The sequence below is a fragment of the Bos indicus genome, chromosome 20 (assembly GCF_029378745.1).
Source record: "Bos indicus isolate NIAB-ARS_2022 breed Sahiwal x Tharparkar chromosome 20, NIAB-ARS_B.indTharparkar_mat_pri_1.0, whole genome shotgun sequence".
NCBI classification, from domain to species: domain Eukaryota; kingdom Metazoa; phylum Chordata; class Mammalia; order Artiodactyla; family Bovidae; genus Bos; species Bos indicus.
In genome coordinates this window covers 16,687,122-16,706,238 of record NC_091779.1, presented here as the reverse complement: position 1 = coordinate 16,706,238, position 19,117 = coordinate 16,687,122, and the positions used below count along the sequence as shown (strand labels likewise).

Sequence of the window (19,117 nt, the reverse complement as noted above, 5' to 3'; positions counted from 1 at the left end):
GTGGTTGGTCTTGAGGAAAACTACATTTTGATTGAGTTTTGAGCTGAAATAAACCTTGTTCACGAATACCACTTGAATGTGGATGTGGAAGAGTATTTGAAAGATAAAAATGATTATTCAGACTTGAGTATTTGGCATGCATTTTCTTGAAAGCAAGCGCATCACTTCAAGGAAAACAACTAACAATTTACATTTGTATGCCCAGTGGTGGTATATGAATTATCCTGTACCCTGGGCAATATGATAATTAGAAAGCAGTAATTTGTTGTTTAATGTACTTTGTCTAATTATGAGTGAGGCTGATGAATGAATGACTTGTTTATATTTTTTTATTAGAAATTATATTTGTTTTTTTTTCCCCTTTGGTTTTAAATAAGAATGACAGATTGTTTCCCAGGAATGGTCATAATAATATCTCCCATTCTACATGTTATTCTTAAAGTGTGACTTTGACATTCTTCCTCCTTAAAAGGATACATCTGTATTTCCTTTTGTTGAAACTGGTCAGGATTACTGATGCTGCTCAGTCTAGATCATTAGGTATAGATTCTACTTTATTCTCCAGGAACACTTACTCTTGGACCCCAGCTGCCATGCTGCAAGGGAACCCCAGCATCCACAAGGAGAACATAGGTCTTATTTTCCTCAACTGAAGTCACAGATAACAACCATCATTAATTGCTAGACACATAAGTGAGAGGCTCTTCAGATGGTTCCAGTTCCCAAGATGACTTGAATCACTTCTGGCCTTCAAGTCTTCTCAAATGAAGCCCCAGAGACCATGGACCAGAGATAATCCATCCTCAGTCCATTTTTAGGAATTCCAGATGCACTGACTCCATTAACATTAGAAGAACACTTGTTTTATGACACATGGTTTCGAGTAGTTCATTAAGCCACCGTCAGAAAACTGAACAAACTCTTTATAGATTAAAGAAATCAGCCCTTAATTCTCACCTTTGTTTCCATTTATTAATCTGTCTGTCTGTCTGTCTAAAACTAGGAGCCAGAGTTAGGCTTATTAGGTTGTTAAAGTGAGGTAGAATGCAACACATTGGGGAACATGGGCTGTGTCACAGTGAGCCAATCAAGGAAGAGTTTTATAGGGCTTAGAGAGCTAAAGTTTAGTCATAGAATGGTTTTGTCAAAGACTGGTCAGAATTTGTAAGCCAGTCGTTTTGCTGGGACAGTCATTGGTCTTACCTGTAACACAAGTTCATGCAGTTACAGTTCGACCAGTCGTCAGCTTGCTTGACTTGTAGCACGTGGATCTCAATGAGCTGTGTTAAAAGAGTTTGAGCTTAGAGTGCTTGTCTTGCATGCCATGATTTAGGACAGTTTTTCTGTTTGTAAGTCCTGGTACAGTTTTGCAAATAGTGGTCTCTGCTTCCATTCTCAGATTCCCCCTTACAGCTGTTAGTGAGGCTTTATTTTTCCTCTTCACTCCCTTTGACTCGCTTTCTGAAAGATGAAGCGTTGTCTTCTGAGTACCTGTCGATCCAGATCTGCACCGCTGTTTGAGACATCATCACCACATGTTGTTTTCACCTCTTTAATTGTTAGCGATTTGTTAAGTTTAACCTTTTTTTTGAACTCTTCTTTTGTTGTGTCTCGTTTTATGGCAGGATTGGAATGGCTGCCCCCACTCTCAAGAAATAATTTCTTATCTTTTTAATGGGCTTACTCCATTTAAACCTTTAACTGGAAATATTTTGATAAGAGTGAATTGAGCATCAACTTTATATATGTGTTTATACACACACACAAATACATACATGGCTTCTGTCACAAGATTAATCCGTAGCCTACCTCTTCTTTACTGTTTTGAAATGCTACCTTTATTAGGTACTACATGGCCAGACTTGCATGAATTTGAGAATCCACATTATAGTCTACATCTCTGCCTATTTTAATTACTGTAACCTAACAGTGTATTTTAATACTCATTAATGATTTCTGAGGATATTTTACTTGAAAATTCATCATAATTTTTAAGATAAACTGAACAGTTACTAAAGAATTGTTAATTATCTCAGTCTACAGTGAGAAAAAGGTAGTTACTGGAAAACAGCAAAAACAAGACTGAAAGTCAGAAGCATAAGACTTCTGCTGTTTTGATGCTAAGAATTACAGATTTATTTTCCTTTTAGACTATTTCTTAAATCTTTCTAATGCATACATACATTCACATTATATTCCAGCTAATTCTTCTGAGCAATGCATTGAAAGTAATTGCTTCTTTGTTGTCTCACCCTGTGTGATGTGAATAAAGACATAGTTTTATCAATAGCTAAGGTGTGCTATTGTGATTCAAAGTCAAATGAAGAAAATATGAGAAAGAACATATCCATTTGTATTAATTTAAAACAATTAAAATGATTTAATTCCGTATAAAGGGATACAAATAAAATATCCTTTCTGATGAAAGAGGATTTGTTAACTAAAGAATTAACAAATTAATTATTTTGTAGGATTTCATTGTATCCTAGCTACTTGAATTCATTTTTACATAAACCACAGCAAAGTGAAATGATTTAAAACAGCTTTCACAATTTTATGCTTTTTTTATATCTAACGTGATAATGTATGTGAAGATCATATTAATAGGTCGTCTGATTTTTTTTGGAACTGTCCCTTTGAAATAAATTACTTTCAAACAGATATAAAAGAAGAAAGCTTTTGTTACAGAAAGTAGCCAAGTGTTATTTTTAACTTTTTTTTAACTTAAATGAGTTAACTTCTTTCCCACCGCTTTCTTACTGAGCTGGAAGAAATGAAGAAACAGATGACTTTCTTAACCCTAGTCAAAATGGCTTTATGTCATTGTGTGAATTAGGTAGGTTTACATTATTTTAGATACAAACAATGGATCCTTGTTTAATAGTTGTTCCCAACTGAGTGTAACTGCCCCCCGCCCCAACCCCAGGACTTACAACTTTGTCTGAAAGACATTTCTGTTGTCACAAGTCCAGAGAAGTGCTGTGGGTGTTCAGTGGGTAGGAGCCAGGGATGCTGCTAAACATGCTGCGGTACCCAGGAGAAGCAGTCCTTTGTCTTACTTCACTGAACAGTGGGCCGTGGGAGGAATGTCACCCAGACATTTTTTAGGTGCCTACTGTGTATCAGAAAAGAAGCTGGGTTGTAGGGGGCCTGGTATACTCTACGCTAAGTGTGGTAGGCAGAATAATCCCGTTCATCTCCAGGGACATCTGTGCCCTAGTCCCTGGAGCTATGAATATGTTGTGTCCTCCATGACCATGTTTTGTTGCACAGCAAAGTGGAATTCAGGTTGCTAATTGGCTGATCACAAAGGAGATTATTCAGGTGGGTCAAGTGTAATCAACAAGAGTCCATAGAAGCGAAGAGGGAGGCAGGCGGAGAGGGTCAGAATGATGAGTGTCAAAAAGACTCCATCTGCTGTTGCTTTAGAGATGGAGTGAGAAGGCTGCTAGAATAAAAGCCAAGCAAACAGATTCTTACCTAATACCTTCAGAAAGGAAAGCGGGCCTGCTGACACACCTGGATTAGCCCAGGGAGACTCTTCTGGCCTTCTCGCCTGTACGAGCAGAGACAGTAAGTTGTGGTTGTTACAGTAGCTGTGGAAATCTGGGGATTTGGATTTTATTTGGTAGCAACAGAGAGGCATTAAAAAGTTGTCATCAAAAGAGTGACCTGGTCAGATTTGTATTGTAGAAGATTGTTGTACAACCATATTCTACCATGAATTTGCTAACTCATATACTGTAACTGTATAAATGATTGGAGGCTGTGAAACTTCAGATACCAATTGACTTTTGTAAATTGGGGTATAAACCCTAAATTCCACAAGTACGGTCTCCACATTTTCATTGTTATATCCACATTTTGGGGGAAGAAGGCTTTATTATTAATAACTGTTTTTCTCTTTCCTTCGAACTAAAATTATCTGTGTAGATCTTTGACTCATAATTCCTTAGCATACTTTACATTTGAATTTCAGAGATGTTCATTTTTTTCTTTAAGAAAATGGCATTATGTAATGTGACTGTTAAACTATAGTCTCTCTTCTTTTGTACATTTTTTACCTTTGTACGTTTCCACAAACTCCAGAATTCTTAACCATGAAGCGTATCCATTAGTCCTTTTATCTTCCCTGACAGACTGCCACGTATGTGGCCCGCTGCACCAAAAATCCATATAGATTTTCTTTTAATTGAAAAAATGTAAGTAGATGTTATAGATGATTTTGTCTTTTATAAACAAAATTGTGTTCTACTTTAAAAAAAAAAGAAAAGAAAAGGTAATGCACTCTGTCAGAATTTCTCTAAATAAAAGGGGATTTTTTGACTTTGTCGTTTTTTTGATTTGTTTTAAACCTCATTTTTTTTTTTTTTTTAAAGTCACTTCTTGGTTATTTTACAGAATACCTATATGTTCTCACTAAGTTTGGTTATAAAGCCAGTGCTTCTAATGAAATATCCTTTTCTCATTTTTTCATTGTAGACCAGATGTATATGTATTTAAAAAGAAATTCTATCATCTGCTGACTTAAAAAAATTTTTCTGAATAAAAGAAAAAGTAGAGCAGAAAACTTTTGGCAAGAAAAGGTTTGAGATTGTATTTAGCCATACAATGGGGAAGAGGCTTCCAGTATTATACTTGCCAAGAGAGCTTGATAGCGTTTTCCTACTCCACTCATTTAACTACAGATTAACTGCTTCCACCCACTGAATACTGACGCTATTTGATGTGCCACATCACCAGCTAGCTTTCTTCTGACCTGGGTAACTGAGAGATATATCTTCTCTTTGTTGTCTCTCCTGGCACCTTCTTTACCTCTCCCCACCTTCTCTATCTTCTCTTTTATCACACATACATACAGTAGCTGTCTCATTCCAAAGAACAAATGATGCAGCAGCTTTTTACCATTTAATATAAAAAATTTTACTACACCACGAATTTTCATGTTACCCTGCCCCCACCACACATTTTACATACAGGTTATATATGTTGGGGGCTTCCCAGGTGGTGCTAGTGGTGAAGAATCTGCCTGCCAGTGCAGGAGACGTAGGAGACAGGGGTTCAATCCCTGGGTCAGGAAGATGCCCTGGAGGGCACAGCAACCCACTCTTGTCTGGAGAATCCCATGGGCAGAAGAGCTTGACTACAGACGGGAGCCTGGCTATAGGGTGCGGTCCATAGGGTTGCAAAGTCAGACATGACTAAAGTGACATAGCACACACACACACACGTGTGTGTAGAATGGTACAAAATGGATTCTCAGTAACCTTTCACTGAATTAGATGCTAGTGTAGCAAATTTCTTTAAACACGTAAGTCAGCAGTTAACATGAACTATTTACTGGCGATTTGGGTGACCTTTGTTCAGGAACAGTCCGGCCTTTGATGTTGATGAATTGCTTCTGAAACTTTACTTGTTCCATTTCACTATGAATTTATTCCTTGAATATAAAACAAGAGTAATTCTCAGAGACTGGTACAAGCTCACTTATGGTCTTAAATCCATTGGGTATTGTAGATATTCTGCTTCTGGTTAGTCTGTTTTTATGGAAACGAAATAAATGTTGGTAGGCTAGATTTAAATAAACTCCAATATTAAAAGGTAATAGTGCGACTGATATTTTGAAATGCTTGAATTGTGCTGTTTTATAAAACCTTGTCGTTGTGTCCCATCTTTGTTAATCACAATGCTGTTGTTTTTTGAGTTTTCCATTTGACTTCCACAGATAACTCAGTCCTGGAGGCATGCTGTGTATTCCTTTGTTGTGTGCCAAGTCTGCCAACTAAAATAAAGACAGAATGTAATTTAAATCGTGCATGATATCATCTCAAGTACTCCAGCAAATTCAGATTAAACAGCCATAGAACAGTATTTCCCTTCCCAGAAACAAGTCATAAAATATGCAAATTCTCTAACAATTTTGCTATACCAGCCAATGGTCAAGTTGGAAAGTTTTCACTGCCTTCATATTCTGTCATTTTGATAAATTATTGATGGTTTACAATTTGATGGATGATAATCCTACTTTTTGAAATAGATTAAGGACACTGACTGGCTCCTTATGCATACAGTAAGCAAAAGGAACTTAAAAATGCTTCACTGAAACTAAAGAATAAAGGAAACCCTGAGGAGTTTCTAGAAATAGATGGTAGTAAATGGGAATTGTTTCATAGTTTTACTCAGTCTGTTACCTCTATTCTTTTTATTTGAATGAATGTAAAAATACAAAGTGTTTTTTTTTTTTTTTTTTTTTAGGTTCACCTGCGATCTTAGGTGGCTTAGATGGTTAAGAATCTGCCTGCAATATGGGAACTTGCTTGCTTGCTAAGTCACTTCAGTCATGTCCGACTCTTTGTGACCCTATGGACTGTAGCCCTCCAGGCTCCTTTGTCCATGGGATTTTCCAGACAAGAATACTGGAGTGGGTTTTCATGCCCTCCTGCAGGGGATCTTCCCAATCCAGGGATTGAACCCAGGTCTCCTGCAGCTCCTGCATTGCAATCAAATTCTTTACCGCTAAGCCTCAATGTGGGAGACCTGGGTTCAATCCCTGGGTCAAGAAGAGCCCCTGGAAAAGGGAATGGCAACCCACTCCATCCACTATCCTTGACTGGAGAATTACATGGATAGAGAACATGGTCCATGGGGTTGCAAAGAGTCAGATGTGACTGAGTGACTAACATTTTCACTTTCTAAGATCTTAATCCTCAAAATTTTTCTATAAGAGGGTTTCTCACTTTTAGATGTACATCAGAATCACCTGGAGAGCTTTTAAAAAAATCCTGGTGCCTGAAACCAGTTAAATCAGAATTTCTAGAAGTAAGAGTTAGACATCAGCATTTAAAAAGTTTCTCAGACTGTTCCCAGTGCTGCTAAGCACATTGAACCACCATTCTTTCAGGATTTTTGGTTATATTGCTGAAGATTCTCTTGCTTCCTAGGATTCTTTATTGTGAGTGAAGGGCCTAGCCTGTGCCTAGCACATTCCTTGCATATGGTTGGAGTTTAGTAATATAAATAGAATACTTTGATTTCTATTTAATTGCTCTGAGGAAGAACATTCCATACCAAGAGAGATATAAAGAAATAAGCAGATGTTCTGTTCCTCAGAGCTGGGCTTGAAATAAATACTCAGGTCATCGTTTAAATTGTACATTTCTCTCAAACTTGCTTTCCAAAAGATTTGATGTACCTTATAAGGAAAGGTATAATAGAATAAAACAAGTCTCCATCCCATTCTTTCTAGACATAGCAGTGTAAGATAGTTCCTTTACTTACAAGCTCATCAGATAAAAATTGTAAACTAAATTCCTCAAGGAGCAACCATAACAGTAATTAAAGTAAAAATAAATTTTAAAATAGAATAAAGTAAAACTCTCAGGTGACTCCCTTGGAATTTGGGCTTCACGCTGGGTGTAATTAGTGACTAAATTTGCATTGCCAAGCATCATTAATGAAGTGAGTTCTGGTTGGTATCTGCAGGCCTTATCTGCAGGCCTCAGACTCTTTGTTAAGCCACAAAATCAGGAGAATTTATATCCTAAGAGATTTTAGAAATTGTAAATTATTAAGATAAATTGTATTTATTTATTTTTTTAAGATAAATTTTAGAAATTGAGTTACCTTTTAGTGAAACAATCAAAGGTCAAAAGAGAAGATAATTTTTTTTTTTTCTCTTCTCTAAATTTTTGGTAGAATTCAGCTGTGAAGCCGTCTGGACTTGGGCTTTTGTTTGCTGGAAGATTTTTTTTTTTTTTTTTTTTTTCTGGACTAACCTAAGAAAAATAAAAGATTCAGCTTTACCAAATTCATGCTGGGTGAAACTGAAGATTAATGCAATGGAATGTTTTTTAGTTTTAAGGAATAAAAATCTCATGAAATATACATACATCTTGGTAAGTAGCACCACAGGAGCTAAAAATCTTGTACCAACTTCAGAGACTAAGCACCTTACGGGTCAGTTGTTTTTATATCAGAAAGCTATCATTACCAACAGAAGGACCTTTTTTTTTTTTTTAACCAACAGAAGGACATTTATACAGTTCAACCAGAACCATTCTGTCTTACAGTAATAATTTCAATACCAGGGAATTGAACTGCTTGCTTATTAAAGTCCAGTGAATGTACTTCTGAAGTGAGTCAGGTTATTAACACTTCATTTTTTAGGCATTACCTTGGAGTCAGGAAATTCTGGCTAGTTATCTTCTGCTAATAACTGAAAAAAGTGAAAAAGTTCGCCTAAAGCTCAACATTCAGAAAACGAAGATCATGGCATCTGGTCCCATCACTTCATGGCAAATAGATGGGGAAACAGTGTCAGACTATATTTTTCGGGCCTCCAAAATCACTGCAGATGGTGACTGCAGCCGTGAAATTAAAAGACGCTTACTCCGTGGAAGAAGTTATGACCAACATAGATAGCATATTCAAAAGCAGAGACATTACTTTGCCAACAAAGGTCCATCTAGTCAAGGCTATGGTTTTTCCTGTGGTCATGTATGGATGTGAGAGTTGGACTGTGAAGAAAGCTGAGTGCCAAAGAATTGATGCTTTTGAACTATGGTGTTGGAGAAGACTCTTTTTTTTTTTCATTTTGTACATATATATATATTTTTTTTTTTTATGGAAAATTATTTTTTTAATTTTTTATTTAACTTTACAATATTTTATTGGTTTTGCCATATATCAACATGAATCCGCCACAGGTATACATGTGTTCCCCATCCTGAAACCTCCTCCCTCCTCCCTCCCCGTACCATTCCTCTGGGTCGTCCCAGTGCACCAGCCCCAAGCATTCAGTATTGTGCATCGAACCTGGACTGGCGACTCGTTTCATACATGATATTATACATGTTTCGATGCCATTCTCTCAAATCATCCCACCCTCTCCCTCTCCCACAGAGTCCGAAAGACTGTTATATACATCAGTGTCTCTTTTGCTGTCTCGTATACAGGGTTATTGTTACCATCTTTCTAAATTCCATATATATGCGTTAGTATACTGTATTGGTGTTTTTCTTTCTGGCTTACTTCACTCTGTATAATTGGCTCCAGTTTCATCTACCTCATTAGAACTGATTCAAATGTATTCTTTTTAATGGCTGAGTAATACTCCATTGTGTATATGTACCACAGCTTTCTTTTTTTTTTTTTTAATTTTATTTTATTTTTAAACTTTACATAATTGTATTAGTTTTGCCAACTATCAAAATGAATCCGCCACAGGTATACATGTGTTCCCCATCCTGAACCCTCCTCCCTCCTCTCTCCCCATACCATCCCTCTGGGTCGTCCCAGTGCAATAGCCCCAAGCATCCAGTATCGTGCATCGAACCTGGACTGGCAACTCATTTCATACATAATATTTTACATGTTTCAATGCCATTCTCCCAAATCTTCCCACCCTCTCCCTCTCCCACAGAGTCCATAAGACTGTTCTATACATCAGTGTCTCTTTTGCTGTGTTGTACACAGGGTTATTGTTACCATCTTTCTAAATTCCATATATATGAGTTAGTATACTGTATTGGTGTTTTTCTTTCTGGCTTACTTCACTCTGTATAATAGGCTCCAGTTTCATCCACCTCATTAGAACTGATTCAAATGTATTCTTTTTAATGGCTGAGTAATACTCCATTGTGTATATGTACCATAGCTTTCTTATCCATTCATCTGCTGATGGACATCTAGGTTGCTTCCATGTCCTGACTATTATAAACAGCGCTGCGATGAACATTGGGGTACACGTGTCTCTTTCCCTTCTGGTTTCCTCAGTGTGTATGCCCAGCAGTGGGATTGCTGGATCATAAGGCAGTTCTATTTCCAGTTTTTTAAGGAATCTCCACACTGTTCTGCATAGTGGCTGTACTAGTTTGCATTCCCACCAACAGTGTAAGAGGGTTCCCTTTTCTTCACACCCTCACATTTATTGCTTTTGGATCACAGCCATTCTGACTGGCGTGAAATGGTACCTCATTGTGGTTTTGATTTGCATTTCTCTGATAATGAATGATGTTGAGCATCTTTTCATGTGTTTGTTAGCCATCTGTATGGGAGAAGACTCTTGAGAGTCCCTTGGACTGCAAGGAGATCCAACCAGTCCATTCTAAAGGAGATCAGCCCTGAGTGTTCTTTGGAAGGAATGATGCTAAAGCTGAAAGTCCAGTACTTTGGCCACCTCATGTGAAGAGTTGACTCATTGGAAAGACTGATGTTGGGAGGGATTGGGGGCAGGGAAGAGGGGATGACAGAGGATGAGGTGGCTGGATGGCATCACCGACTCGATGAATGTGAGTCTGAGTGAACTCCGGGAGTTGGTGAGGGACAGGGAGGCCTGGCGTGCTGCGATTCATGGGGTTGCAAAGAGTTGGACATGACTGAGCAACTGAACTGAACTGAGTCTTACAACCATTTTAATGGAAATATTTCTTAAATTATCATGTGCTTTCTTGAAGGGCAAGAATGGGGGTTAGGCATATGGAAGCAACAGAAAGAACAAAACCAAGAAATTGGAAGTCTGTAGTCTAGTGGCGTCTACTGATGCCATTAGCTTGAGAAGAATCAGCTTTGGATGTGACTCAAAGACTAAGGTTGTCAGTTTTTGTCATTTTGAAAATGAACTTGCCAGTCTTACTGATTAGACATTCTGTGTATATAATGAACGTTTTTGTCAACTAATTCAGGCTTCTACAGCAGTTCGTCCCCAAACCATATATCCACAGAGGAGAGTATTTTTTAGTGTAAATCTGTATTTTTAAATAACTTTTAATTGAAGTTTTGTTGGACATAGTTTCCCATGTGTTTGGTTTTGTTGCCTGTGTTTCCTGCTGTCATATCTGTGAAATCATTGCCAGCGCCAGGGGCATACAGATTTTCCCCTATATTACAAGCATTTTCCAGTTTGAGGTCTTATGTTTAAGTCTTTAATTTGAGTTGACTTTTGTGTGTGGTATAAGGTAAAGGTTTTAGATATGGATATACATTTTCCCAACACACTCTGTTGAAGAGACTATCCTTTCCCCACTATGCATTCTTGGCACCCTTATTGAAGATGAGTAGGTAGGTATGTATGTGTGGATTTGTTTCTGATCTCTCTCTTCATTTCCATTGCTCTGTCTATTCATCATAGTACTGGAAATCCTAGCTGGAGCAATTAAGCAAGAAAAAGAAATTAAAGACATACAAATTGAAATGACAGAAGTAAAACTGTTCATATTTACAGATGACATGATCTTATATAGAGAAACCCCTGAAGACACTGTTAAAAAAAATACTAGACCTAATTAATGAATTTAGTAAAGTTGTAGGATACAAAATCAATGTGCAGAAATTCAGTGTGTTTTCTATATGCTAATAATTATCTAAAAAGGAAATTAAGAAAACTAAGAAATTTAGAAAAAATTTAGAAATTAAGAAAAAAAATCAAGAAATTAAAAATTTACAATAGCCTCAAAAAGTTTAGGCATAAACTTAACTAAAGAAACAAAAGACTTGTATGCCAAAAACTATAAAATATTCACAAAAGAATTTAAAAACACAAATAGATATCCATGTTTATGGATTGGAAGGCTTAATATTGTTAAGAGATCTGTACTACCCAAAGCAATTTACAGATTCAGTGCAATTCCTATCAAAATGTCAATGGCAGTTTTTATAGAAATGAAAAACACCATTCTAAAATTCATATAGAACCATAAAAGATCTTGACTGGCCAGCCAAGACAGTCTTGAAAAAGAACAAAGCTGGAAGCATCACATGCCCTGATTTCAAAATATATTACAAGGCCACAGTAATTAAAATGGTATGGTACTGGCATAAAGATAATCTTTTTAGTTTGGAATAGTTTTAGGTTTACAGAAAAGTAACAAAGATAGTACAGAGTATTCTCATGCACCCTTCACCTAGTTTTCCCAAAGTCAACATCTTATATTACCATTGTACATTTATCAAAGCTGAGAAACCCACTTTGGTACATTACTATTAACTAAACTCCAGACTTTATTTAAATTTCACTGGATTTCTGCTCACGCTCTTAGTTGTAGGATTCAATCCAGAAGACCGCATATTGCATCTTGTCTGGTTCAGATTTTTAATAGTCTTTTGTTTCTTCTCATTGTTCCCAATATTTCCATGTTGTCAGTTGAACCTCAATGTTGATTCCTTTGTTTTCCTTGTAGCAGGTTTTTATCTCCTCACATTTGTGCATCTCAGCAAAGGTAATCACACCTGTTGGAATATGTTTGGGAAAGAAGAATAAATAATTTGATTTTGTAAGATTCTTCTATGAATGATTTGTTTAAATTTGGGCATATAGGTGCCAAAGTATTCTGATCATTCATCTTTAGAAGTTAACTCCTTGCCTCCCAGTGTATTCTTGGTCATTGAGGTTGCCAGATTAATGATCTCTCTAGTTTATAAACTGTACTGTTCATATCCTCTAGTGATAACATCTTGTAAAACTACAGCTTCACAGCCAGAATGTTGAAATTAATGAATCAAGATTTGGAACCCTTTTACAATTAAAGCCACTTCCCTCTTGGCCACGACCCCTCCTTTTGGTAGATGTTATGAGTGAGTTCTATTGAAAATTGGCCATTTTTAGTATTATGAGACTCTGAGTCTTATTTAAACCTTCTGTTTTAACTGGTTTTTTCTGATCCTGTTCTGGCAGGAGAAGTAGATGTGCCACTTTGTTACTGCCAGGTAGGGGAAGAAGGCCATGTTCCCCACAGAGCCTCCACTGATACCTCCTGAGGTGAGAAAGGAGAGAGTTCAAGGTCCCCAAGGGGGACATGGGAGAGGGTCGAGTCCTCGTAATAGCACAGTGTGAGTGGGCCACAGTTTACTCAGTGGTGCTTGTCTGAAGTAGAGCAGTTATTGTCTAAGTGTTTTTGTCTTGCTGTGTGGTCCCTTTCCTGGTCCTTTGGCTAGAGATCTTGTAGATATTTTGTTGGAGATTTCTGCGCTCATTGGTGTTGCCAGGTGCTGGCTTCTTCAGCCCCAAATCTGGAATTTATTCAGCAAGAAGAAAGAGCACTCAACACTGTGTTGTTCCTTGGGTGCTGGGCTCTCTGGTCTGCCTTCTCTCTACCCTTTGGAACCCCCTTTTGTTTGTTTATGTATAATGTCCAGAATCTTCCTAGTTCCAGTTTACTTACTACATTAGAAAACTATTTTCTAGAGAACATACCACTTGGTAAATGGTAGGCATTCTGTGTATTTTCACATTAAATCAGATAATTAATTATGTTAAGTGGACATTATTTGTATAAAAGTAATAGTTTTAAAATTGTTGTTAGTGATTTCAGGGTCTCTTATTTTAGTAACTACAGGCATTTTTGGGGCTTTCCAGGTGACTCTAATGATAAAGAATCTGCCTGGGATGCAGGAAAGGCAGGTTCAATCCTTAGGTCGGGAAGATCCCATGGAGAAGGACATGGCAACCTTCTCCAGTATTCTTGCCTGGAGAATACCATGGACAGAGGAGCCTGGTGGGCTACAGTTCATAGGGTCACAAAGAGTGGGACACTACTGAAGTGACTTAGCACACACACACATAGGCATTATTACATTCAAAAAAATAATATCGGGATTTTTTTTTGTGCATGTGCAGTGATAATTCTTCTCTATGGAATCATTTGGTCAATCTGTTTTATTTCTTCAAAATAAGGTATTAACAGCCATGATTAGTGAATGTCTACCACAAGCCAAAATAGACATTTATTTGCTAATGTGTATTTTTGTATAATGAAATATAGTGTTGTTGTTGTTGTTTTTGTTAAAGATCCTTTGAGGTATACAGTTAGGGCTTCCCAGGTGGCTCAGTGGTAAAGAATCCGCCTGCAGTGGAGGAGACTCGGGTTCAATCCCTGGATCAGGAATATCCTCTAGAGGAGAAAATGGCAACCCACTCTGGTATTCTTGCCCGGAAAACCCCATGGACAGATGAGCCTGGTGGGCTACAGTGCACGGGGCTACAGAGTGGGACATGACTGCTGAGCCCACGTGGCACGTGCAAGGTGTGCAGTTAGTGATTCTGTGTGTGTTTGTAATTCCTTCTTCCCTCCACAACTGTCCTTATAAAGCAGATAAATGTTTTTAATCTTCTCATGACTGATCAATACACTTTTGAAAAATACACTGATGTAGTGTTCTGGTGGGGTTTTGTTACTGTTCAGTCATCAGTTGTGTCTGACTCTTTGCGACCCCGTGGACTGCAACATGTCAGGCCTCCCTGTCCTTCACCATCTCCCAGAGCACACTCAGACTCATGTCTATTGAATTGGTGATGCCATCCAACCATCTTATCCTCTGTCCCCTTCTCCTTCTGCATTCAATCTTTCCCAGCATCAGTGTCTTTTCTAATGAGTTGGCTCTTCACATCAGGTGGCCAAAGTATTGGAGCTTCAGGTTCAACATCAGTCCTTTCAGTGAATATTCAGGAGTGATTTCCTTTAGGATTGACTGGTTTGATCTTATATTTGAAGGGACTGTCAAGAGTCTTCTCCAACACCACAGTTCAAAACCATCAATCCGTTGATGCTCAGACTTCTTTAAGGTCCAAATCTCAGATCCATACATGACTACTGGGAAAAGCCATAGCTTTCACTATACAGACATTTGTTGGCAAAATAATGTTTCTGCTTTTTAATATGCTGTCTATGTTTGTCATAGCTTTTCCAAGGAACAAGCATCATTTAATTTCATGGCTGCAGTCACCATCTGCAGTGGTTTTGAAGCCCAAGAAAATAAAGTTTGTCACTGTTTCTGTTGTTTCCCCATCTATTTGCCATGAAGTGATAGGACTGGTGATCCCATCATCAAACGAAGATGCCATTATCTTAGTTTTTTGAATGTTGAGTTTTAAGGCAGCTTTTTCACTCTCTTTTTTCACCTTCATCAAGAGGCTCTTTAGTTCCTCTTCACTTTCTGCCATAAGGGTGGTATCATCTGCGTATCTGAGGTTATTGATATTTCTCCCAGCAATATCAGCTTCTGCTTCATTTAGTCTGGCATTCCTCATGATGTACTCTGTATAGAAGTTAAATAAGCAGGGTGACAATATACAGCCTTGACATTCCCCTTCCCCAATTTTGAACCAGTCCATTGTTCCATGTCCGGTTCTAACTGTTGCTTCTTGACCTGTGTACAAGTTTCTCAGGAGGCAGGTAAGGTGGTCTGGTATTCCCATCTCTTTAAGAATTTTCCACAGTTTGTTGTCATCCACATGGTCAAAGGCTTTAGTGTAGCCAATGAAGCAGAAGTACATGTTTTTCTGGAATTCTCTTGCTTTTTCTATCATCCAACAGATGTTGGCAATTCAATCTCTGGTTCCTATGCCTTTTCTGAATCCAACTTGAACACCTGTAAGTTCTCGGTACACATACTGTTGAAGTCTAGCTTGAAGAATTTTGAACATTACTTTGTTAACATATGAAATAAGTGCAGTTGTGCAGTAGTTTGAACATACTTTGGCATTGCGTTCTTTGGTACTGGAATGAAAACTGACCTTTTCCAGTCCTGTGGCCACTGCTGAATTTTCGTTTCTTTCTTTATTAGTCTGTTGCAAATTAAAGTGGAGATGTGATAAGCTAACTGCTTTCAGTGTCATATAGCAAATTGAAACTGCTTTTAAACCAGACTATTAAGCTTTGCTTCAGTAATTGGAGTGACTTGTTGAACATCAGCTTGAAGCCCAGTTTCTTTTCACTCATATTGTAGCAGATGGCTTTAGCTAGAGATAACTCATGATATTTCAACAAAGTTCACAGCCTCTTTAGTAAGAGGTCTATTTCCTAGTCATTAAAGTAATATTGAACATCATTGCATGTTGCTTAGGAGAGCATGTATTTTTAAATGTTCAATTTCTGTACATTTTGTAGAATGATATCTTCAGGCTTGTCAGTTCTTGCTGTTCTTTCTCCTACCCATTTTCCTGAAGAATGAGTATTAAAATTACCCCTGCCATGAATTTACTCTGTAATTCTGGAATAGTCACATAAGGAATTCAGTTTCACATTCGTGGCTCCTATGCATCTGCCTCTCAGTTACATTTTCTATGTGTGGTCATTATTTTAAAATCTACTTACATTGCTCAGACAGAAGATCTGACTCAGCTACTTCATCTGCATAGAATTGAGCCCCAGTAAAGAAGGAGAATTTCTCACACAGAAACTTTACTTAAAGCCTTGTACATGTTCAGCATTATTGATAATGAGAGCAATATACAGCTTAAAGCAAAGATGTGTTATTTTCAGTTCTTGAATTTTAAGTAATGTAAATATTGACGATACCAGTGTTAACAGTGTCACAAGCTGAAAACTCATAGACCTTTTAAGTTGGTACAAACCATAGGAAAAACAACTTGATAGTATGTATCAAGAGTCATAAAATTATGTATGTACTTTAGTAATTCTTCTAAAATTGTGGTAGATATCTTCAAGAAATAATCTGAAATGTAGAGGAAAGGCTGTATACGTAGTAACATGGAACATTATTCATGAAAGATCATTCAGCAAAATTATAGTTAAAATTGCAAAAAAAAAATTGCATTTAAATTAGACTGATTACTTCAACACGCCTATAACAAAAAAAAGACAAATATATTTAGAATCCTTAAATGTATTAGAGTACAGTTTTTTGTGTGATAATTTTAAGTGCAAACAGCAATATTAATTGTGTATTTATATGTACGTAGGTGCATGCCACAGGCCAGAGAGGCCAGAATGTTTTCTCTCGTGATTGTTATCTTCAGGAAGTGGATGGATGGGTTCTTTTTAATTTAATTGTATTTCTTTTGTTTTTCAAATACTTCAACAGGAGAGGAGGAACACATTTGGGTTGTTAAAATCTATTTTTACTAATTATTTTTCTTTCTCTTTTTACCCAGAAGAATATACACATATATAAGTTACATATCAATCCAAGACAAGGCAGTGTCTCCTTTGTCAGTCCTGAGGGCCTTACTAAGCTGCCACAGTAAAGTCCCTGCTCTTCCTATGAGGCAGCCTGGACAATCATGTTAAAACTGTTTAAATGCTCTTTGGCACATTCTGTTTCTTTTAGGGTACTTTCCACCAGGTTTTGATTCTTTACATGGGTGAGCTGTTGAGAAATTGGGCTAATCAGACGACCGTGCTCAGAGGCCCAGGGGACTGAGGAATTACATTCACCGAGTCTAAACTCACTGAATGAAAGTTTCTTTGGCAGCCCTTTCCATGGGGAGGCTGTGTTCGAGTCCATTGGAAGAAGGGTGGCAGAGGCACTTCAGCTGCTGTGAAAGGAATTACAAAGAATTGAGTCACTCAGGGAAAAGGGCCTTGTTTTGCCTCTGTGACGCAGTGTGGCTCCTCTCTGTCCCACAGCTGGCCCTGAAGGACCCCGTGCACACCGTGTCCCTGCAGCAGTTCATCTACGAGAAGCTCAAGGCCCAGCAGGAGCTGCTGGGAGAGCAAGGCTTCCAGTCCCTCATGGAGACGGTGGACACCGAGATCGTCACCCAGCTGCAGGAGTTTCTGCAGGGCTTCTGAGGGCGTGAGCCGTGGCTGAGGAGGCCAGCGTGCCGCCTTGTGTGCAAGCCTGCTGGGATGATGGAGAGATCCCTTGTGTAAGAAGCAAAGAGACGCAAAGACCACGCCTTTTTTTTACTACAAAAATTCAGTGAATAAATGTAATTCCTACATAACTAAAATCACAAACCTATTCCTCAAAAGAATTTAATTTTATATTTATAAGGGGCCCTGTGTTTACTAGAGATAGATTTGACAACAATAGCTGCTTAGTTTCCTGTTAAGAGAAGAAACTGTTTGTTACCTTTTAATCATGTGCTCTTAACACTTGAGAAGAAGAAGGTTTAATGTCTGAGGTGTTTTACAGCAAGCAAAATTAGTTAAATTTGGCTGCCTTATCCCTTCTTTAAGCTAATGAGACTACAAGTTTGAAAAGTAACAATGCTGTTCAGGTGATACAATTAAAGAAATGTGTGTACCAGGCAGAAATATACAAATAGTGACAGATATACATTACTGAGATGATCTTGCCAGGGAGTTGCTTTCAACTGACATAGAAGATATGTTTTATCAGACAGATGCTTTTATTTTCATTCTAGTAATTTGATATGGGAATTAGTAAAGACTTTTTTTCCTTGTGTTATTTTCACTAATTACATTTAGTCTTTAAATGCACGTTGTAAGGCCCACAGAAGTGAATCTGTGGCACTGCAGTGCCAGGTGGGAGACATCTGGTCGTGGTTTGGTCCTGGTTCCTTTGTTACTCCTGGAGGCCAGGAGCCCTGTGAACACCGAGAGGAACTAACAGCCCACAGATCCCCCTCTGCCGTGACGTGGCTGTGACAGGCTGTTCAGCACTTACTCATCTTGGGTTCCTCGGTGCAGGGGTGCCCGTGGGGGGCTAGCAGCAGTCCCCCAGGGTACCAAAACTGATGTGATGAGTCTTCCTTCCTTATTCCTCCTACGTGCAGTACCAAAAACGGGGAAAAGGAGAAAAAAAAGCCTTACTTTGTTCTACTTGCCATTGACTATAAAGAACCTTTAAAGCATTTTAAAGAAAATATTCAAAAGCAAGCTTGGAAAATGTCTGATCTTTCTATAGAAAGTTGGGTACAGTATGTAACTGCAGGAAACCCACTGCCCCTTTGTAAGTCGTGGAGCCCAAAATGTATGGAAATATTTGATGTTTTCAGCTAAAGAAAGAAAAATATGGTCCAAATTAAATTTTCCAAAGATACCTCACCTTTGATTTGCCTGATTATTTTTCCTGCCTCACAAAAAATGAGTTGGTAAGAATGGCCCAGTGAATTTTGAAGATAGGTTTTCTTTCATAGTCTGGTGTTGACTCTGTCTTAGTAGGCGGCAGTCCTTCAGGTAGCAAATCCTAGTAACCCTTTCAGTTTTTCTTTTCATTTAAGAACCAGAACTTCTTTAATCTGATATTTCTTTTCTTTTTTTAATTTTATTTTATATAGGTGTGAAGTTGATTAACAGTGTTTTGTTAGTTTCCAGTGTACAGCAAAGTGATTCAGCTATACATGTGCAACCTTCTTTTCCCATTTAGGTAATTACAGAGTACTGAGGTCCTTTTTGGTTGTCTGTTTCCAATA

At 37.9% G+C, this 19,117-nt stretch overlaps 1 protein-coding gene across 1 annotated transcript in view; it reads left to right on the top strand.

Annotated features, from left to right (window-relative positions):
- IPO11 (importin 11) overlaps positions 1 to 18,744 on the top strand; it is a 203,414-nt gene extending 184,670 nt beyond the window's left edge. Inside the window, exon 30 of the mRNA XM_019982950.2 lies at positions 17,364 to 18,744. Within this exon, the coding sequence (XP_019838509.1) occupies positions 17,364 to 17,528 (165 nt within the window). The 3' untranslated portion in view covers positions 17,529 to 18,744. The remainder of the gene's footprint in view (positions 1 to 17,363) is intronic.
- The last annotated feature ends 373 nt before the right edge of the window (positions 18,745 to 19,117 follow it).